General features: G+C 35.9%; 2 protein-coding genes across 5 annotated transcripts in view; both read left to right on the top strand.

The window, feature by feature from the left end:
* The first annotated feature begins 1,566 nt into the window (after window positions 1–1,566).
* On the top strand, window positions 1,567–15,129 carry eno1a (enolase 1a, (alpha)). Of its 2 annotated transcripts, none has more exons than XM_077218572.1 (12): window positions 1,567–1,963; window positions 3,727–3,821; window positions 5,801–5,896; window positions 6,892–6,950; window positions 7,300–7,369; window positions 7,544–7,677; window positions 9,583–9,805; window positions 10,858–11,055; window positions 13,214–13,415; window positions 13,535–13,643; window positions 13,732–13,790; window positions 14,670–15,129. In XM_077218572.1, the coding sequence occupies exons 2-12, from the start codon at window positions 3,737–3,739 to the stop codon at window positions 14,731–14,733; spliced, it is 1,299 nt and encodes a 432-aa protein (XP_077074687.1). In that variant the 5' UTR covers window positions 1,567–1,963; window positions 3,727–3,736; the 3' UTR covers window positions 14,734–15,129. The 2 variants fall into 2 exon arrangements, with proteins under 2 accessions (XP_077074687.1, XP_077074688.1); XM_077218573.1 differs by lacking the exon at window positions 6,892–6,950 and adding an exon at window positions 6,592–6,650 and having other exon boundaries at window positions 1,793–1,963.
* Window positions 15,130–22,231: 7,102 nt separating this feature from the next.
* rerea (arginine-glutamic acid dipeptide (RE) repeats a) overlaps window positions 22,232–23,314 on the top strand; it is a 172,185-nt gene continuing 171,102 nt past the window's right edge. For 2 of the 3 annotated variants that reach the window (XM_077218184.1, XM_077218187.1), the window contains exon 1: window positions 22,233–22,575. The gene's annotated coding sequence lies outside the window, so the exon portion shown is untranslated. Of the gene's footprint in view, window positions 22,576–23,314 lie in introns of all 3 variants that reach the window. The other variant, XM_077218188.1, reaches the window with a different exon arrangement.

The raw sequence follows: 23,314 nt of genomic DNA on the forward strand, positions 1-23,314 counted from the left end.
GCAAGGGAACATAGGGATATTATACAAGACTTCAAAGCTGGCAGTTCCTAAATTAGAACAGCAAAAAGACAGCATTCATCCAAATCTATAAATCTAGCAAGGAGTACAGGAAAATAAGGGTGCACAAACAGATAAAGGTACAGAGATTTTGTCAGTTGCCTGGTGCATAATTGAAAGGAGAATTTAGAAAATGGCCATTGCAGTATTTTGCAGCACTTATAAGATAAAAGATGTTTTTGTTTTATTGCCTCAAGCATAGTCAGTCTTCAGTGGTTTGAAATAAAAACTAAATTTCAGTGTTAGATCTGTAACTCAGGGTAATGAGAGAATTGGTTAGGGGTCTGAATACTAATGCAAGTAAATCTGGTCACAGATAATGGGACTCCAAACATAATGACAAGCACCCAAAACCTTTATTTCAGTACAGTTTTTTTTTTAAAATTATGAAATACATTAGTACTTTTATCCAGCAAAGGATGCATTAAATTGATCAAAAGTGACGGTAAAGACATTAATAATGTTACAAAATATTTCTATCTAAAATAAATTTAAACTTTCTATTTATGGGTTTCCACAAAAATATTAAGGAGCCCATCTGTTTTTAACATTGATAATAATTAGACATTTTCTTGAGCACCAAATCATCATACAATGATTTCTGAAGAATCATGTGACACTAGCTGAAGACTAGAGTAATGATGCTGAAAATTCAGCTTTATCAAAATAGAAATACTGTAATAATATTTCACAATATTACTGTTTTCTTTGTATTTTTATAAAAATCTTACCGACCCTAAACTTTAGAATAGTGTATTGTCACAAAATGCATATAAAAAGCTGAAAACTCATGCAAACTCTCAAAATTGTATAGCTATTGCTTATTCCGTTTGACGTGCTTTTCCTATCAGCAGCCAGAAGATGGCGCAATAGTAATGTTGCTCAAGGTCATTCAATGAATGAGGCTGCCATAGTTGAAGCAAGAAATCGCACAGCATCACTTGGTCCATCGTGTGCGTTTGAAACGGGGAGATGACATTGAGAGTTAATTTATTACGAGAGTCTGGTTGTAAATGACAATCCTTACACACTGTGCCCTTCATATATTATGATATGTTAGCCTATTGAAAACACAAAATAGAAAGTAATGATCTAAATACACTTAAAAAAATAAAAAGATGATTAAGAGATTTTATTTTCTATTTTACAAAGATCATTGCTTTGACTAAGTAAAATTAAAAAACAAAAAGATCTTAGCTATCAAATGAATTATAGTAGGCTTTCATTTAAACAACACCCTTAAGTTCAAAATTATATATACAAACATAGTTTTAGCTAGTTCCATCATCATCGTTAATATTATGAACAATATACCATTTGAAACTAGCGTGCAATAGAATGTACATCATTTTATAAATCACAATGTAAACTGAGCTCAAAATGACATGAAAAGCTACCATGTCCAATTAGTTTCTGTTGACTCATGTGCACGCTCACTATGACGCATCACTGAAGTAGGTGATGCGCTGCACGTACTCCACAGTGCAAAAAAAAACACAAAAAAAACGTACTCCAGAATGCACCAGTTTCCACCATGAAACACGAGAATACTCGATGTAAAAAGCTTCAAACGCAACATCCACTACTAACATCCCCCATAACGTCAAGTGCATGTAATCCATAGCCTTTAGATAAAATAAATAAAAGCTTTTAATCAATGAATTAAAATCTCCGCATCCCTGTCGAAGGCGGAGTCTGCCGGTTGAAAACGTGCCGTTTGCCATGCAATCTCATTAGCGTGCCGCGTGATGCACGTCTGACCAATCACAGCGCGAGAAGCGCGCTCTCTCTGACCGCTTCCTGATGCTCAACATTCAACAGTGCGCAACTCCATCAGCCTTCTGCCTTCTCTGCACCGCACCACGGTCAGCATTCGACTTCCCTTGCACTGGTTAGGCCAGATAAGGTAAGGTCAATTCAGGGCGTTTGTTGCAGCTTTTATATTTTAGCAGTTAATAACATTTTGTCAAGATAATTAAAATGTGCAAAATCAGTGTTCGTGATGTTCGACCGAGTTATGCAATTTTGAAGGTGATGCTGTCGTGCGGTGACGTCCTCTAGAATCTCCGTATTCAGTTACTGTTATCTCAATTTATCATTGCAAAATTTATGTCACGCACATGTGGGTTATTTTTAAGAATAGATACAGCTGTGATCTAGGTTAAATTAAACATGTTCATTCAAATTATAAAAAGGCCATTTTATGTTCGAAGTAGTTCGTCTTAGGTTACAGCTGGTCTACCCGGTATGTTGACAGCAAACTAAAACGAGTCCCAGTTTGACATCGGATATCGGAAAGGCTTTTAAACTGGAGACATTGCTGTTAATTATTTTGTAGCTTTTAAACGTTGCAAATAGATTTATTTTAGACTGAATGAAATGTAACGTTAGTGACAGATCACCAAACCCATTTTAATGGTCATTGCCATGTTTAAAGTCCTGAATTTGAAGCTAAATTTAATGTAATTCTCATTATCAGTCTTAAAATTGATAGCAACAGATTCTCGACCCACAGCATACAGGAGGCCTGGCACTTGTTACTGTCTGTCTCAGTTAATCCAACCCACTGTGTTGTGGCCAGTGGGAAGTTTCCACAGACATTTAAGGCTACAGGATTTTCCATTGGTCCAAATGAAGTGAAGGGTTTTTGTTAGTTTTATATGTTAGCACACCATTGTTGACAGGGCAGGAAATGGTGATGATGAGGAAATAAGTCTTGTGATATTCATGGGAAAGGGTTTTCTTGTGACATCCTGGTCTGACAATGAAAATATTGGTGTTGGATGTACTAATGTTTGCCTACATGAGTAAAATAAATCCTTTGTTGAGGGCACAACAGATTCAGAAACGAATTATTTTAAAGTCGAGTAATTAATTAATTTGATGGATGATTAGTGTCCCGGATTAATTGAAACCTTAAACGGCATCATACTTTAGGTTGATTCAAGTGTTACTTCATATTTCCAAATGTCCAGGACAGCTGCATTTTTAGGTGAACAGGTGCTGACAGCTGAAAGGCTCAGCTTTTCTTGGCTGGAGAGGGAAATAGTCAACTGCAAATCATTAAGTTGGTTTATTCTCAAATCTGGCTGCCTGTTGCTCATGTTGACTGTCAAATGGGTGAATTACTCAATTTGAATCTGTAAGTCCTCTGGTGACTGCATCAACTGAAACTCCAAATCATAAAAGGAGTTTATGCTGATGGTGAAACAGTACCTTCTTCATCTTTGACTCAGTTTGGAGTAGAGTAATAATTTCCTAGTGGGGAAATCACCATAAGGCCTTTAGTGGTATTAGCTTTGACCAAATGTGCAATATATAGAATAAACTAATTGTATTAAATATGAATACTATTTATAATAAAAATAAAGTACTGTGAAGTGAACTTAGACATCACAACATTAGTGTACATAATACAAAAAAAGGATCTTTATTTTGAGTTTTGATCATTATTATATTAAAATGTGTTAGTTATATTAAAAGTATTAGTGTTTTTAAAGTTTAAAATTTAAATGTAACCTAAATATAATAATAGGGGAAATTACTTGATATGGATAACGATATGAACCAATATGGTACCGGTATATTGTGCATCTCCAGCCTTATTTGTGTTATTTTGTGATTGTCTGATGTCTCTATCGTGTTCTTAACATTTTATTTTCTGCTCAGAAACTGCACCATGTCTATCCTGAAGATCCACGCTCGTGAAATCTTTGACTCCCGTGGAAACCCCACTGTGGAGGTTGATCTCTACACTAAGAAAGGTTTGTTTGTAATAATCAAATTGTCAAGCACTTTTAACATTTTTGAGCGTTTTGCATTGCATTATTTACCACAAATAGTTTTTTAATACTCAAAAAATAATTAATTATATATATTATACATTGATCTGACCCTTCTTTCAGGACGTTTAATCCATTCATCCATTTTGCAAGGTTGACATGTGCCAGTGAATATAAAACTGGGACCATTTCAGAGATAAAATGCATTGCCCACAAACTGTCTCTTCAACTGCTGTGCAGAACAGTCCATTACATGTCCAACATCAATACAAAGCGACAGTAATTGACATTGTATGCAATGTTATTGGGGCATAGAGTCTGAATGCGGTCATAGTTTCACATGGGTGAGCTTCTCAATGGCTCTCTGCCTATTCAGGCCCTCATGTTGGAGTCCAATAGCCCGGAGTCGACATATCAAGTGGTAGGTGGTTATAAATAGCCAAAGAAATACACACCACTTGGATTGCATTGCTACTGTATGGTTGTGCTTTGCACATGAACACAATTTATTTTTAAAAGAAAGGAGTCTATTTAGCATGGATGCATTAAATTGATGAAAAGTGACAGTAGACTATATGTATATTTTAAATTGTAATAATATTTCACAATATTATTGATTTTACTGTAATTTCGATAAAATACATGCAGCCTTGGTGAGCATAAGAGACTTCATTCAAAACATAAAAAAATACTTTTTAACGGTAGTGTACATTTAGACTGCCATTATTCTCATATTAATGTTTTGATCATTCACAACAACATTCAAGTATATATATGATTTTAGAACTTGCTTTTTGTCTAGTGCCCTGCACTCTAGTCCAACACAAGACGGTGTCTTTGCCTCTAACATATTATGCCCTGAGTTTTAATTATATACACGAATGACCATTTGGAAAGATTAATGCTGGCAAGTGAGCAAATATGTAGAATGTCTCTCCTGCCAGATTGTATTGAAGAGAGAGAGGGAGTCGGCATACACTCCAAGCTAGTATATACTTCACTGTGTAAGATGAAGGTGGATTTTCTTTTTAGGGACTGACGTGTAAAATGTATATTCATCCTCTGCCAACGTTCCTGTACTACTCTCTGTCCCAGATGAAGTGCAGACAACTCACCCAGATCTAATGTGTCTGTGTGTATTTGAGCGCAGCTTAATGAATGTGTTTTGATTAAACAGTGTGAGGTTGAGCTGGAAAAATACAGCCTAAAGTATAGCTTAGAAATTAGAATTGTTTTAATAGTGCACAATTTTTAAGAATTTGGCAAATCATTTGTTATGATAATGATTGGATCAGTGTATTGACACAGATATGCTACAAAGGTCAGAACTAGGCATTATTCTACTCAGTTTTCTTATTTTGTATGTTTGGATACTCTACTGTTGCTTGGTGGAATTGGTTGGGTACAAAATCGCTATGTAATAGTTTTTTTTTCTTTCTGGTTAAGCTTTAAATCCGTTTTCAACTGCACGCTTTGGCAATCAGCTTTAATCTGGCAAGCCGAGCCGATTGAATATGGATGTGCAGATTTCCCACACTTGGAGTTGAAATGTGCCATCATGAAGTACACGTGTGCCAACCTCAACCTTTTTCTCATTCTGTTACATCACAAGAGGAAACCCCCTTGACAACACTTCCTACATTGAGTTTAGTTGATAAAAAATAGGCTTGAGGCTTCATGCTTTTTATCAATTGTTTAATCAATCAATTAGTTTTGTTTTCCTTTAAAGATATTATACACTATATTGATGTGTAATCTGCTGACGGTATGCAGAGATTCTATACATTGTGATTCTGCTTCTGCAGTGAGGAGGTGTGTCCTTTTCATTCCTTATATGGTACCCTGATAGTACCTCAGTGTTTCTAGTAGGGAATTCTGGAAACTGATTTATTTGAGTTGTCTGTACATGTACATTGTATGAGGAAATCTGTGAATGGTTATACATATTTATTGTTCAACAGGCCTCTTCAGAGCTGCAGTGCCCAGCGGTGCATCTACCGGCATCTATGAAGCCCTTGAACTCCGCGACAATGACAAGACGCGTTATCTGGGCAAAGGTTTAAAATTCAGATATTCAGTTTGTACATGTAGTATTTCAAAGCATCTCTATCCTACAGTATAAAAAAATGTTTTAATGTTTGAGGAGTTTTGGAACATTATTGCATTGTTATTGCATTATTGTTACGGGTTTTTGAAATGCATTAGATTAAAATATAAATAATGAAATATACACAAAACTATTCAGAAAGAATTAAATTAATATTTATTTAGCAAGGACACATTAAATTGATAGAAAGTGACAGTAAAGAGATTTTTATAATGTTACATCTGATTTCTATTTAAAATAAATACTGTTCTTTGAACTTACTAATAATTAAAGAATCCAGAAAAATGTAAAACAGTTTCTGCAAAAATATTGAACAGCACAACTGTTTTTGACATTAATAACAATAAATGTGAAAATTAGTGTACCTATAAAAATCTAATTTAATTTTCTATGTGAAACTCATTTTGCAATATTATTCAAATGTGCATAATATAATATGTTTATTTCATATATCATAATAACCATTCAGTAAACATCTGAATGAAATTCAGAATATATTTTTATTTATGTTTATTTTTTTAAACCTTAATTCCTGTAAAATGTATATTTCCCTCTCAATTTTTTCATTGGTCTTTCCATCTGCACTGCAGTATTTTCCTCTTCTCTCATCATCTGTTTCTTCTGCCATCTTTTCTCCTCTGTCAGGGGTGAAAAGAGCTGTTAAATATGTAAATGAGTTCTTGGCCCCTGCTTTGTGTAATCAGGTAAATTAGCGTGTGTATTAACTGAAGTGAGGAACTTAACCCCTTTTGATGCAGCACAGAAGCAGCATGAGCGTTTGGGTTTGCTTTGATGACTAACCACGGCAGATATTTGTAGGTGATCACAGATGTTCTCATTGACAGTACAGCACTTACCTGCTCTGTGATCATCTAGTCATGTCTGCTCTGCATGTTCATCCACTCCTTAGCCTGGGTCAGTGATGGTCTGCTTGTGTCCCTGCAGGTGTCTCAAAAGCTGTTGAGCATATCAATAAATCAATTGCGCCTGCTCTGGTTAGCCAGGTAGGAATATTTGTTCTTTGACTAACATGATAATGTGCACTGTTGTTGAGCTGTGGTTATTCGTAATAAGCAAGACAAGTACTGTAAGATTATTTGAGAGAATTAGATTTTGGGACCATTATTTGAACTGGTAAGTGTCTTGTTGTGAACACTAACTAATGTTTGATAGAATATTAGAATTTAGTCATTTCGAAAGACAGTTAAATAGATAAAGCCCTCCCCCTAATCTCACAATGCTGTGAATGCCATAACGTTGCATTTGTTCTATGCTAAATTAAGTTTGTGTGGACATCATACTCCTTGTACAATGATTGATATTGTCATTAATTCATCTCTTGTGCTTAAACAGAGCGTTTCAGTCTTGGAGCAGGAGAAGATCGATAAGTTGATGCTTGATATGGATGGCACAGACAACAAGTGTAAGCATATTAATATGATTAAGTGTTTTGTTATCATTACAATTCCTTCAGTTGCCATAACAGAATGTATTTAGGAAATGAAAGTGTTATTTATCACAGCTCTCTCACAGTTGGTTTATAAAGACTGAAATATGCATCCATTATTTTAATGAATGTGCTAACTTGAATCCACAGCAAAGTTTGGTGCAAATGCCATCCTGGGCGTTTCCCTGGCTGTGTGCAAGGCTGGTGCTGCAGAGAAGGGCGTCCCCCTCTACCGTCACATTGCTGACCTCGCTGGCAACCCAGAAGTCATTCTCCCAGTCCCTGTACGTGGTCAGAAGAATAAACAGAATGATTATTAGTCTTTCCTTCTCTACATTACAATTTTTTGATAATTCCATCCACCTATTTTATGCAAGTGTTGGGATATCACTTTTTCAGCAAGTAAACCTAAAATAATTTTTTTATTAATTAGATGCATCTAAAAAAAACAAGTCATGTGACTGAATAACATCAAGTTCATCAGAGTGTCTGTCTGCACACTAAACCACTAATAATTTATCACTAGCTATGTTAACATCCACCTATTTTTGTGCGCATTTTGGGATATTGCATAAAAAAATGCTGGATGGAGATGCCAAAAAATGCATAAATTCCAGAACTGTGTATAAAAAAACATGCGCTCAATTGATGGCGGATACATTTTTTATCCAATAAGACAACATGCGCATAGCCTACGATGTAAACACATTTACCGAATAAATCACTCGATGCGCAACTAAAACCTTACGTGAATTTGCCTCAACAGTGGATGTAATTGGATAAATGGAATAACCAGCGGATAAACTTCTTTGCACAGTAGTGGTTCAACGGATCACAAATCTCACTGTTCGGGTCATATTACAGTTTTTAAGTCACGGATCGGATAATATTTCGGATCAGCAAGAAAAAACGAATTGGGGGTGGGGGGCAAATGTAGCTTTGTTTTCCATTTATTTCTTCAAGCACACATTAAGTACTTCAATACCACTGTAAAAACTATTAGCCTAACTAATAAAGTTCACACATTATTAAAGTGAACAGTCATTAAAAAAAAGAAGAACATATAATTTCAAGCTTAGATAAATACAATATAACAAAGTTACAAATAAAGTAAGGTCTAACCCTAGTATTCAGGTGCAGAAATAGAATAATCAGGCCTAAATGTACACTAGTGAGCACTGTATAAATTGTATATAGATTAATGTCTGTTAAAGCTGTTTTGTTGTTTGATTAACATTAATGACATACACAGAAGCAGGTAGCCTATTTATAGGCTGCTGTCACTTTAAGAGCGAATGCAAGGAACCAATATACTGATACACAATTGCACATACGATTTCTTCCTCAACTCTTTAAATTCACTTAAGACACAACCGAGTGTTTACGAGAATATTAGTTGAGACGGGTATTGTGCCAGTTTTTTTGTGTATGTGTCTGTTAAAGTGCAAAGAAATGCAAAAGAAGAATGAATTTGGTGCCTGCACGCTGTCTGAATCAAGCCTCTCTGTATGCGCATGCTTCGGATGTGTGTGTGCAGCTGTGCGCACAGATAACAGTGTGCGAGTACCAAATTGAATTCTCTTTCGCCTCTTCTTGCGCTGGAATGGTTTAGAGTCGCTTGAATGTGTAAATTAGCAAGACGAAATGCATGCAAATGATAAACTCATGATGCTTAAACCACAAATCACTTGTTTTCCGAACCGTGGGGCTTGGTCCGTACGGATCAACTACGATCTGTTTATCCCCTTTTGCACAGCATGCAAAATCTCCCAGGAAGTAACCATTTTGTTGTCTTGAACACGTGATGGATGTGCTGCTTTATTCACAAATGTTTTTTTGCAATATTCCTATTTTGTGCATAAGATAAATACACAACTTTGGATGGAAACATAGTTACTTTAAATTAAAGAGCCACAGGGCTAGAACTTCCATTTACATTGCTCTTTTGCACTTTTTTTTAAACAAATTGTTGTGATGTTTAGGTTTTTTTTTCCCAGTTCTGCATGGATGGAAATATGGCTAAAATTCTATATTGCTTCAGTTTAATTGCAGTCAGCTTATGTCAGCCAAAATTGCTGAATTGATGCATTCTTAATTGTTCTGGTCTGGAATAAATTTCCAATATATCATAAACATTACTGAAGTATGCAAACGCTGGCACAATATAAATAGACTGTCTGTTTTGAAAGGCCTTCAACGTTATCAACGGCGGCTCCCACGCCGGCAACAAGCTGGCCATGCAGGAGTTCATGATCCTGCCCATCGGTGCCAGCAACTTCAAAGAAGCCATGCGCATTGGTGCTGAGGTCTATCACAATCTGAAGAATGTCATCAAGGAGAAGTACGGCAAAGATGCCACCAATGTGGGCGATGAAGGTGGCTTCGCCCCCAACATCCTGGAGAACAAAGAAGGTGAGATTCTGGAGTTTCATGAGGGAGTTTAGATCTAGAATGCCTTCAATTTTATGGAGCAGATTTGTAAGGATTTAAATGCTGCAGTACTATGAATTGATGTAAAATAGCCCATGTTTTTACACAAAACACCACTATAAATATAAAACATATTCATGGTAAAAACAAAATTGGGGAATTAAAGGTAACTATATAAGAGATTACATGCATATATAATCATTTCATCCTGTTAGCCTCTGGCGAACAAACTAGTACAGTTATCTACTGATAAACAATATGGTTGGACTGATTGTAGATGATACAGAGATAACTCGAGGAGTCGGAGATTACAGTTATCTTGATGATAGATAAGTGAGTTTACAAACATGACCATTTGAACAACAAAATCCTTTAGATACTGTGAATCATTACCTAAACTTATACTTCAAAACTAATTTCTTTACATCAAAAAACAAACGGTTTTTATTTTAAGATTTTGTGCATTGCTATAATTGAATTGAAACTAGTGAAGTTCTGCAGCTGTGGCACAGTCTCTGGGGAATTCTGGGAATGCTCATGACCTTTGTGCTGCCTGCGAGTCAGTCATAACATCTGCCCATCTAAGAGAAAAATAATGTAGAGTTCTTCACATTTAACTGAATTACTTGCTCTTTGAATGTTTAAATATTTCTCGTATTCTTTACCAGTATTATTTTTTATCTCAATGTTAATTTAGTTGTCTTATAAGCTTTTAACCTCCAGCAACTTGACTAATATTTTGTGTTATAAGCATAGCACAATGAAATATATCCTCTAGATGATAGATGATCAAGTTTAAATAAAGTACAAATCAGGGCCTGCACTCATCTTTTTGCTATAGAAATATTCATGATTTTTAATGAGTACTTAAAGTTGTAAATGGGCATTTGACATGAAACACCTTTGGGAAGTTAACAGTCTGCAGTATGACGTGCTACACACATGTAGTTTTTATTTCTGTATGAGAAACCTAAAACATAAACTTTGCTTTATACATTCATATAACATTTTAACCTAAAATTTTACTTTTTCAGCTCTGGAGCTGCTGAAGAATGCCATTAGCAAAGCCGGCTACACCGACAAGATAGTCATCGGCATGGATGTGGCCGCCTCTGAGTTCTACAAGGGTGGCAAGTACGACCTGGACTTCAAATCACCTGATGACCCCAGCCGTTATATCAGCCCTGACCAGCTGGCTGACCTCTACAGGAGCTTTGTTAAAGATTATCCTGGTCAGTTGCCCTGATCTTTAGTGATACTATGTGTGAGAGTGTGATACTCTACTGTAATCCTCAGCTGGCCAGTGACAACTGCTTTGTGTAGATCTGATGTCAGAGCATCTATATAGACAAGTTATGTGATAAATTAGTAGATAGATTAACAAATTTTAATATATAAAAAATATTCATTGTTAGTTAAAGGTGCAGTTTGTATTTCTTAGCGACATCTAGCGGTTCGGTTGCGAGTTGCACTAAGGGCTCAGCCCACTGCTCACCCCTCCCTTTCGAAGAAGCTACGGTGGCCAAAACGGGACAAACATATCGTCGTCTGAGACAGCAGAGAATAGCCAGAGTAAGCCAAGAGTGTGTAACATTGTCACTGTTTCTGTACCACAGTCCATTATAAACCACATCATGGATAAAGTTTACAAAGCCATAATCAGGTGAGGATCAAGGGTCTTAATATATAATATAATAATAGTAATCAGCTGATTGTCTCACGTACGTAACCAGCACATTTCTCCCCACATAGCAAACCCATAATACAGCGAGGGAGAAGAACCACATGAAACTATGCAACTATATATTTTTTCTAACAGGGTAGTAAAAGTTTAGCTGTCTAAATATGAGCTGTTACTGTGGCTGAGCTGGTTAAAGCGTAAAGCCTTGTTTAAACTCGATGCGTCCGCGTGAGCCCAAAGGTGCGCGCGCTGTTACAATCATGTCATTTTTGCCGCGCGCACCTTTGGGCTCACGCGGACGCATCGAGTTTAAACAATGCCTCCGCATCCCCATGTCACCATTTACTACACACAATAGGCTTTTTTTCTCTGATTTTGAAAACTCTTCGCGATCGACTTAAAATGCTTCCAAGATCGACTTGTCGACCGCAATCGACGGGTTGGTGATTCCTGTAACATACTGTTTTACGGTCAATGACAAGAGTACTAATCAGCTGTCTCACGAATAACCAGCAGATTTATCCCCACATAGCAAAGCCATAACACTGTGAGGGAGAAGAACTAAGTTACATGAAACAATCCAACTACATATTTTACACCACTGACAAGGGAAAAGTCACTACTCACAGTGTTTATGGCTAGCTTCTAGCTTTCTACTGCTTCTCTTTCAAGGTAGTGACGAAACGCGCTCTATAGCGCTGTTTGTTCGCTGTCGGCTACGGTAGAAACATGACGTCACAATATGTCGACCTTCATAGAAGGGGGTGCCCGCGGTTATGTAGATATAAATGTCTCATTCTAAGGTAATAAAAACATTACGGTTTATTAAGTAAGTTCTTTATACACCACTGAAAACATAGTTATGGATGTCATATTGCATTTCTGTTTTTAGATACTCAAAATTATTACACATTGCACCGTTAAGGATCTTATGTTAACTTATGTTAAACCTTATTGTAAAGTGTTACCAAAAACACAATTTTTACTTGCCTATGTATGTTTACCCAAACACAAATTCCTCCCATGCGTGTTGGGTATCTTTAGATCTTCTAAAAAAAGACCCAGGTCTTTGAAAAGATCCAGCAGTGAATGATACCCTGCGTAAGGCATGTTTCGACAGGGGGGATTTAACCCCCTTGAGGCCAGTTCCCTAGATACTAACGGGATACAGTGAACATAATAAACTACAGTATATAATATAGTGCATTACTGTAGTAGGTCTATATCCATTAAACAGTTGTATTGCAGGGTACATTCAAAAGTTTTTGGTCAGTAAGGTTTTATTATTTTTATTAAGAAATTAATACTTTTATTTAGATTAGAATAATTACATGAATAAATTACATTTTAAAATATATTACAAAAGAAATTGTGATAATATTTCACATTTCACTTTTTACTGTATTTTTGATGATGCAGCCTAAGCATAAGTGGTTAGTCACAATTTCAAAATTTCAGTAGTTAATTACCAGTAAAATTTCATGATTCTTTATACCAGTTTGGCAAAACAGCAAAAATCGTTTAATAGAAATATAAATATTTACGTATTGAAAATAATGGCTTTAATTACTTTGAAAGCATATCTGAAATATATCTGAAATACAGATCTCTTTAGTTGCTTTTACACGGCAATATGTAGATTGTGTGATTGATATGTGCCAGGTGGTCACTTCAGTTCAAATCAATCAAGTGTCATCTTTGCTTTTCAGTGGTCTCCATTGAGGATCCATTTGACCAGGATGACTGGGAGGCCTGGAGCAACTTCACTGCCAGCACTAACATCCAGGTGGTGGGTGATGACCTCACAGTGACCAACCCCAAGCGCATCGCCAAAGCTGTGTCTGATAAAGCCTGCAACTGCCTGCTACTCAAAGTCAACCAGATCGGCTCAGTCACCGAGTCCCTTCAGGCGTGAGTGTTTCTAATATCTCACACGATGGGTGTGGATGTTTTTAAATAAGAACTACATCAAATTTAACTGCATTTGGTCTTGTATGTAATGTCTTCTGTTTCGGTTTTCCTTTGTTTAGCTGTAAGATGGCCCAGTCTAATGGATGGGGTGTAATGGTCAGCCACCGTTCTGGAGAGACAGAGGACACCTTCATCGCTGACCTTGTGGTCGGACTCTGCACTGGCCAGGTATATGGTTTGCCAAACACCCTTTTATCTATGGCCGGCCAATGCTGTGTATGGGATCAAAAAGTAAATTGTCTTATTTTCCCCTCAGATCAAGACTGGTGCTCCCTGCCGGTCTGAGCGCCTGGCCAAGTACAATCAGCTGCTGAGGTGAGCTTTTGCGTTTATGTATCATTATTGTACTCTTAAAAGCACTTTGAACTACCATTGTGTATTAAATGTGCTATATAAATAAACTTCCCTTGCCTTGCCTAAACGGCCTCTGATTGAATACTTGATTCTGATTGGTCAATTGCTGCATTATGCAGTAAAATATTTTTGCATAGTAAGTGTAAAGTATATTTGACTCTTGTCCCTAGGATCCGAATGCTTGCTAGTTTCATGTTTTTTATAGCACTGCAAACCTTTCAAAAATTTGGGGTCAGTAAGATTTTTTCAAAGAAATTAATCCTTTTATTCAATTATATTCATTAAAAGGGACAGTAAAGACATTTATAATGTTACAAAATCGTACTATTTCAAATAAATGCTGTTTTTTGAACGTCTTAATATAAAAATATTAAGCAGCACAACTGTTTTCAACATTGATAAGAAATGTTTCTTGAGCACCAAATCAGCATATTAGAATGATTTCTGAAGGTTCACGTGACCCTGAAGACTGGAGAAATTATGCTGAAAATTCAGCTTTGCAGCACAGGAATACATTTTATTTTAAAATATAATATATTTTAAATATAAATTAATATTGAAAATATTGAAATTGTTAAAAAAAATAATCATTATTACTGTATTACTGTATTTTTGATCAAATAAATGCAACCTTGGTGAACATAAGAGAATTCCTTAAAAAACAAAATCTTACCATCCTCAAACTTTAGTTTTCTCTTTTTGTGATTTCTTTTTTCTGCATTGTTTTGTCTAGCTAATCATTACAACTATAATAAATAGCGTTCAGTCCCAGTCTGTACTCACGTTGTTTAAACTGAGTGAAATTCCAAGATTGATTCTGATAATGTATGACATCTGCAGGATTGAGGAGGAGCTTGGTGACAAGGCTCGTTTCGCAGGAAAGAACTTCAGGAAGCCCATCTGAAGTGGCGGCACATCACCGGTCTTAGTGTGCTCATCGTGCTTACTCTCCCACACAAAACGCCACGCAAAGCCAGCTGGAAAAGCAGAGTATTCAAAGGTCCAGATCTGTAGAGCCATAGACTGGCTCAGTACAATGCTCTCCGTGACGGCCCCTGCCCCCATCCATGCTTTGGTAACCAAATAGCATCAGTCCTTTAATTGTGTCTGTGTGAGTGAGAGATCTTTGTTTAGCTTGTTGTGAGTTGTAGTGATTCTGGTGCTCCACTGAGTATTTTACGAAAGAGCTGAAGTTGTTCACTATGCTGCAGTGTGCAGCACGAGTATGTGTATTGTGTTGCTTTTGATAAGTGTTAGTTCTATATGTGTGGCATAACAAATAAATTATCCCTATTAAAAAGGAAGAGTGTGGGTGAAGTTTATATTTATTTATTAAATAATATAATTGTATTTTATATATGTATATATATTTTTCTATATTATTACTAATAATTAACAATATATATATATATATATATATATAACAAATTAAAATATATCTTAAATTATTTACTTATCATTTGCAATAATGTGAGAATAATATGTGTATATGAATTTAATTAAATTATATAATATATAAATGCAAATTATAATATTAAAATATAAACATTTTTATATACACATGCACACACACATATTACTGCTTTAAAATTGATCTAACAAAAGTTTGTTTATATAATGTGTATATATATATAATATATGCATATATACACATACAAATATATATATATATATATATATATATATATGTACACATAACAACAAACTTGTATGTTAAATGTGATAAATTTAACAGCACTAATAGATCAAATTTAAATATACATAGTAAAATAAAAATAGTTGGCTAAATTACAATACTTACGTACATGATCAGTTAATACAATAAAATATAAATTAATTTTTACTTCAAATAAAGGTATATAGTGAAAGTGAATTGGAAAGCTCTTTCAAATGCATTAGTAAAGGGGGAGGCTGGGTGAGGTTATGTCTGACTGCAGATATCAGTCTCCCCTCTTGCTTTCAGCAAAACAAACTATAGAATCTTAAAATTGTTACAGAAAAATCTTTGAAATTAATTGAAAGGTGTTTTTAATCAACATATCACACAGGGTAACAATAAGGTTTGTTAGTTAACATTAATTAACTACCATAGTTAACATGAACTAAGAATGAACAATACTTCTTACAGCATTTATTAATCTTAGGTAATATTAATTTCAACATTTACTAATACATTATTAAAATCAAACGTTGCATTTTTTAACATTAATTAATGCATTGTGAACTAACATGAACAAACATTAAACAGCTGTATTTTTATTAACTAACGTTAACAAATACAGTAACAAATTTATTGATCGTTGTTAGTTCATGTTAGTTACATTAACTAATGTTACCTAATGGACCTTATTGTAAAGTGTAACCATTTTCAAAGATTAAAAAAAAGGCAAGAAGAGAGTGGCTGTCGTTAGCGCCACCCAGTGGTTGTATCTCATAAACCAGTGTAATCAGTATTGCTGAGTGAACAGGCTGACAGACACGGGTTCGTGCACTTGAGCTTGGAATTGCCATCTCCTGTTTCCACGACTGATTGATTTTGTCCTGAGGCGAATTTGCTCTTCCGGTATACATGTATAATTCAAATATTTTGAGAACGTAACCTTTCTTCTTTGTATAGTTCTACCACTGAAACTGCTGTGTAGAGATTGTGTGTTATTCCACACTGCCCTCTGCTGTTGTTTTAGTGTAATGCGCAATCTTGTCCAATGTCACTTTTTTTTTTTTTTTTGCTAACCTGCGTCTCTCTTGTGCTACCGGAAGAAAAAAGAAATTATATATATATATATATATATATATATATATATATATATATATATATATATATATATATATATATATATATATATATATATATATATCAATTATATTCATTATATTTCAATCCTCAAATTATATATATATATATATATATAAATGCTCCTCTTTTTTGGCGTTAACTGTCCTTTAAAGCAAAGTTCAATTACCACCCGACCTTTTTACTGATTAAACCAGTAGCTTATTTCAGTATTTTCTATTTTCTGTTTACAAACACTCAAAGCTAAATTCACTCATACAGATTCTGATCAACTTTTAGTACATATTAATATACAAAATCACCAGCAACAGGCTTAGTTAGTTAATTCATATTTGGCTTTGACTACACTACATTTTTGTAAAAAGGAAAAATAAAAAAAATCTGAATGCTCAGGAATGATAAAAGATAAAACATTATGGCTTGGGATTTGCACTGTGATTATTAGGGCTTATCGTTTTAGGTAATTACGATGTATTAAATGAATCATTATCATGTGCATATAGAATGTGCATGCACATTTTCGTCGGGTTTTTTTACTGTTCCACTGGGAGCATGATTCCGCCCACAATTCGATAACAATCAAATCACACTGTGCTTTATTGTCTCCTGTAATCCAGATCCTCATTATATTTCAATCCTCAAAGCTCCCACAACACACTAACCCGTGCCTTTATTCAGTGCCTCAGTTCTTTGATTTAAAAACAGGGAATTTGCAAGATTAAAGTTACCATAAAACCTGTAATGTACATTATACCTTGACACGAACCGTATGTAAGGGTTTACTAATAGCAGAGTTTCAGATGAGCTGCCAAGACAAGGTAGCACGGCAGTGGAAATGAGATTCAGGCCATCTGTCTTGTGCAGGCAGGAATGATCGAGGTATGGTATTCTGTATCAAGAGCATGCATATTTCAAATTACAAAGGGAAGGGGAGGTGTGCTGTTTTTTTCCTTACAAAAAAACCTGTCTCTTAACCGCACTTGTACGTTTGGCTTTGTCTCTCTGATTACAGACTCCTCCTGAATCCACTTTCCTTCCTCGCCCTCTCCTGCTGAAATCAATCACGGCGTGCTCCTTCTCCTCCAATCAAGGCCCTTCGACAAAATTCTCTCTCTTCCCCCATTTTTATTGTTCATTCAGCCTGTCATGTCACAATAGAATAACAAGCCATCCGTTTCCCTCACAATACCTCTGCGCGAGCCTCTTGATACCTTTATCATAATAAGAGGAGAAAACTGCCAGCTGTGATCATTACACCGTAACACAAAACAGTTAGACTTCAGTCTTTTTTTTTCTACAGCACTATGATGCCACGGCATGTCCATTTATCATTTTTCCCAGCTTCCTTTTCTTTGTTAGACAATGCTGCACACTTAATATAGCAGGTGGTAACACCCACAGCCCCTGAAATCTAATCTATGAATCAAATACTAAGGAGATGGCTCTGCAAACTTCAGCCATCTCAAAGGGTTAATGGGCTGACAAAATACATCGGCTAATAATAATTATTCTCTTTGAATGCTTGTATATTTTAAATATTTTGTTGTGTTGACTAAATATATGATAAATAATAATATTATATATATATATATATATATATATATATATATATATATATATATATATATATATATATATATATATATATATACACACACAACAATTTCTGTCGATTTGCTTCTTCTTTTTTTATTCAGTTGATTCAATGACTCGCTCAGGAGAGTCGCCACCTATATCGATGTAACGATGTAACCTCTAGATCTAAAGATTCAAATCGCTGGGATGAATCAAAATCCACACCATTATCGTGCATCACTAGTTGTCTCGTTGCAATCTGGTTCAGTTTGAATGACTGCCTAATAGAAAATTAGATAAGATCTGGATCCGGTTCATTTCCCTATTAAAATGCAAAACAGGATTGTGCCAGTCATTCCAGAGCATCATTGATAGATTACCAATGTTGTTAAATGCACAGTGATTGTAGGCTCCATACTAAAAATATACATGGCTACTAAAAAAAACAAAAACAAAAAAAAGACAATGTTGAATGTAAAATGATATGATGTTGTTTTTGTGTGATTACTCCCATGGCAGAACAGCAGAAGGTTAAGTAGAGCATTCAGGGCTCAGCGGTCATGTTCAATGACCCACTGCTGAATGAAGCCTCTGGGACTGACTGAAGCATCATTTCAGAGAGGGAGAAACATGAAGTGTGGAAGACTACACTATAAACCAATCATTTCCACAGCAGGGTGCCACACACTGTATGTGCTTATGAAGCACACTGGAGAGCAACATTCTAAAAAGAGCATTGCAAGAATAATGTGGTCTCTCCTCAGCCAGGTGTTTTGCTTGGGAATCCTGGAAATAGGTATAGGTCACGATGCTCATAGACAATTGAACAGATTTATGCTTAAAAAAAGACAACATTTTATGTATATGAAAACATGCATTTAATTTGTGAAGAATCTGAGCATAGAAAAAAACAACTAATAATCGTTTTTTTTTATTACGAATAGGCTACTTTAATTAGATTAGGCCTATATTTATGTTCAAGGCCGTCACTATAGGCTATGCCCATTTTAGGAAGGCTTTAGCCTCCCTAAATTTCCACCCAGCCAGCCCCACTATAAATTTGCGATTAACTCCGTAATATGTAGGCTAACCTACAGTAGACTAATTCGTGATCGCCTCCCTTTAAAACTCAAATGAAATCGACGACAGGCCTCGGCTCATACCTTTATTTGTGACCCTGGATCACAAAACCAGTCACAAGCACGGGTATATTTAGGGCAATAGCCAACAATACATTATAGGCCTATGGGTCAAAATTATCGATTTTACTTTTATGCCAAAAATCATTAGGATATTAAGTAAAGATCATGTTCCATGAAGATATTTTTGTTAATTTCCAATCGTAAATATATAAAACATTTATTTTTGTTAGTGAATGCAGGACAATTGCAAACATAAATTGACAACTTTAAAGGCGATTTTCTCAATTTTTCAAAAAAATTTTTTTTTTTTGCACGCTCAGATTCCAGATTTTCATATAGTTACATCTCGGCCAAATATTGTCCTAACAAATCATACATCAATGGAAAGATTATTCATTAAACTTTCAGATGGTATATAAACTCAACTAATTTACCCAACTTGTTTTGTGGTCCACATTTCAGTCTGCGTAATTCGGCGTGTTCTTCAGGCCGCAGCTTCAGCGTCAGCAGCAGAGGACAACGTGTATGCATTTATTGATAGATTGTAATATCTGCATCTGTGTAGTTCTTTATCATAAATGCAGTTTACATAATATGATGCGGGAACAATTAAAGGCGGTTTCCCACCCACTGTAAAATCTAGGCTTATTTATATATGAAATTCCTTTCATCTAAATGGCATGAAGACTTTGTTACTTTACTCTGGCTATAGTCAATTCATACTTGAGTGCAGTAAATTTTGTTTTAATATTCATTTTATAATAAATCCAAAAGCAAAACATGGCAAATGAGCTAAATAGTGCTCCTCTAGTGCCATCTACTGGTAGTAGTAGTAATTTCAAGTCAAGTCACCTTTATTTATATAACGCTTTTTACAATACAGATTGTTTCAAAGCAGCTTCACGGTGATAAAATGAAAATAATACAACAAAGTTTGTTTCCAGAAGAGAATTGCGTCATCTTCCACCTGATGTAAGGCAAATCAATAATATTGTTGAATATTAAATGTCCCCAAGTTGCAAGCCGAAAAGCCAAGGCGAAAGTGGCAAGGAACCAAAACACCATCAGGTGATAGAATGGTGAAAAAAAACCTTGGAAGAAACAAGGCTCAGTCGGGAGCCATTTCTTCTCTGGCCATCAAGCGAACAGTGTTATGATTCAGGGAGCATTACAGGTCAGAAGTCATATTGGATCAGAACATTCACAATATTTATCCAGATCCATCTGATTGGAGGTCGGAGTCATCACGCCGGTGTATGGAGATGAGTTTGTTGAGGTGTCCATGAGTGCTTCACAGGACTGATGAGGCTGGCACTTCACGGATGCATTGTGGTTGCGTCCAGGCGCAGGTCCACCATCTGATCTGGATATGGGCCGGATCCAGCTGACTTCGGTAAACCTCGGAATAAACGGAAAGACTATAGCGTAGATGCCATTCTTCTTATGATGTAACGAGTAGGCTACATCAGGTGTTATAGGAAGTGTCCCCGGTTCCGGCTGACCTAATCGCAGCCTAATAATAATCATTTAACTGATTTGAATAATAGGCTACATGTCTAATGTTCTATGTGAATGCAGGTAAAAGATATGCATTTTTAGTCTAGATTTAAACTGACAGAATTTCATTTCATTTTCATGTTAGAAGTGTTTGTTTTCCACCAGGTGACAGAAATCCACCCCAAATGGCACATTTAATAAAATAAATACATTTAATAAATAAATACATTTTAAAAGTTATTTACTGTAGCTTAAAAAATTTGTTAAAAACTATTTGTTGAATTTTTTTAAATATTTATAAAAAAAATACTGTACCCACATATTGCCAATCTAGACAATTATAGTTATATAAAGTGTGTCTATATTCTTACTCAATATTAATGAATATTAGCTGGTTATTTAAAATGATTAGAAATTCTTGAATTCTTCAAAGGGCACGGTACAAGGTAACCAAAATCGTTCTGGTTCGACTTGTCTAGTCAGAAATGAGCAATATAAAACAGCATTTGATTTGATTGGTCCAACTGAACGAATAGTGACCACTTATTATTATTTTTAATCTATTCTAAAGCGAGACGGGTGTTCCCAGGCCGATCATGAATGTAATTTGATACTTACGACTGATCAGTCGCGTTCAGTCGGTGTTTAAAAACTGCTGCAGTCTTAAAATGTTTCAGCTGGTTGTTAATAAGTGTGTCCCCAGCAGAACGTGTCATCGTTGTGAACGAAACGAACAGACGTCTTGGAGGAAACAGTCCAGACCGACTGAAAGCAAAAGCGGCATTGTTCTTCAGTTTGAAAGAATCTTATGTTATTCATAACAAGGAGAGAGAGAGAAAGGAGCCGAAACTATTAGTAATGTGTAAAATGACTATTTAAAATAGCGTTAAGGCATGCTTTTTTAAATTTAGGACATAATTACTGCTGCATTTGTAAAGGCAAATCTAACGCCGACTCACTCATAAATTAACTATTTTATAAAGTTCGAAAGCGCCAAATGCTCATGCGTGAAACGCCGAAAAGCAGCAATACGACATGTTCAAATACGTCTGTCTAACACAATGTTATTATGATAAAAATGAGAAATTAAATATAAAAACACAAAACGCGTTTCTGTGTGAAACTGATAGAATCACTGAAGGAATCTGTCATACGGATTCAAAAAACCGATTTGCTGGTGTGATTCAAACTGCCCACCATAATACTATATTTATTTTAGGCAGTCATACACAGCCACACACACAAGTGCGTTTTTAAATCACAAAATGACCAGCCTGATTGGTTCGCGTCTTACGCTCTGTGCGCGTACAACCAATCGCAGCGAGCGACACTGGAAAGTGGGCAGAGCGTTTTCAAGCGCACATTATTCTTCTCGCAGGAAGAGCGGCTTTGAAGCGCTGGGGGGGGGGTTCTTGGTTCTTTCTTACAGAGAGAGAGAGAGAGAGAGAGAGAGAGAGAGAGAGAGAGAGAGAGAGAGAGAGAGAAAGAAAGAAAGAAAAAAAGAAAAAAAAAGAGAGAGAAAGAAAACACTGTGTCCCAACACTGACCCGTTACCAACACTCCTCACCACCATAAATATTGATAAGTGACAGCCACATCATTAATATCGGCGTGCTAGGAGTGTAAAACGACTCCAAAACACTTGAAGCGGCACTTGACTCTCATCCGCTAACCGCCGCTGCTCAGTTACAACAACATCTCAAAACGCAAAATCTGATGTTGTAGAGAAGGATTTCAGGTAAGTTCCGCCTTCGTCTTCTCGAGCATACGGTAACTTAGATGATCTGATTAGCTTGTGGCTCTTGCAATTAGCTCCTTGTGTTAATCACAGCCACTGTAAGCTGCCATTGAGGGGGTGTTATGCTTTATTTATACAGGTGACATTAGCTAGCAGGCTAACATAATTATCAACACCATCCTCCTCATCATCAGTGTTTGACAAAGATACATATTTTTGTTGTTAATGCGCTAATATAATCATAACGCCGTGACATTAAGTCATCGGAAGGACAGTGGACCCGTACAGATGTGTTATTGGAGAGTTTTGACAGGATTGAACTTGATAGTTTGGCTTGTGGTTTTATGTCTTGCACCCGAGTCACGAACGCTTTGTTGGCAACTTGTGTTCGCACACAGACACGCATACATCTTATTCACGTTGCAGTTTTCTATTGCACTTACCCTAATTTTGATCTGTTGAGATAGTGTCATTGCAAGATTGCGAGGTTACCCTGACGAATTAGTCTCGCCTGTCTTCTGATGTCTAACTCAAACCTGGTTACCAGACCACATAGTTTTATTGTCAAATGTGTCCTGAGAGGTCAGGTGACAGTATCTACACCATGTTTGCTCTGTGTCTGGCTTGTCAAAGATGTGCTTTGAAAGATCAGTCCACTGTTTTTATGGTTGTTGTCATCAAGGTTCAGCTGGGCATTTGTATCTGTAGTTTTTATTGCTAGAACTTGCTATCTAAACAG

This window comes from Siphateles boraxobius, unplaced genomic scaffold (assembly GCF_051911475.1).
Source record: "Siphateles boraxobius isolate OS27281-9 unplaced genomic scaffold, OSU_SipBor_1 77, whole genome shotgun sequence".
NCBI lineage: Eukaryota > Metazoa > Chordata > Actinopteri > Cypriniformes > Leuciscidae > Siphateles > Siphateles boraxobius.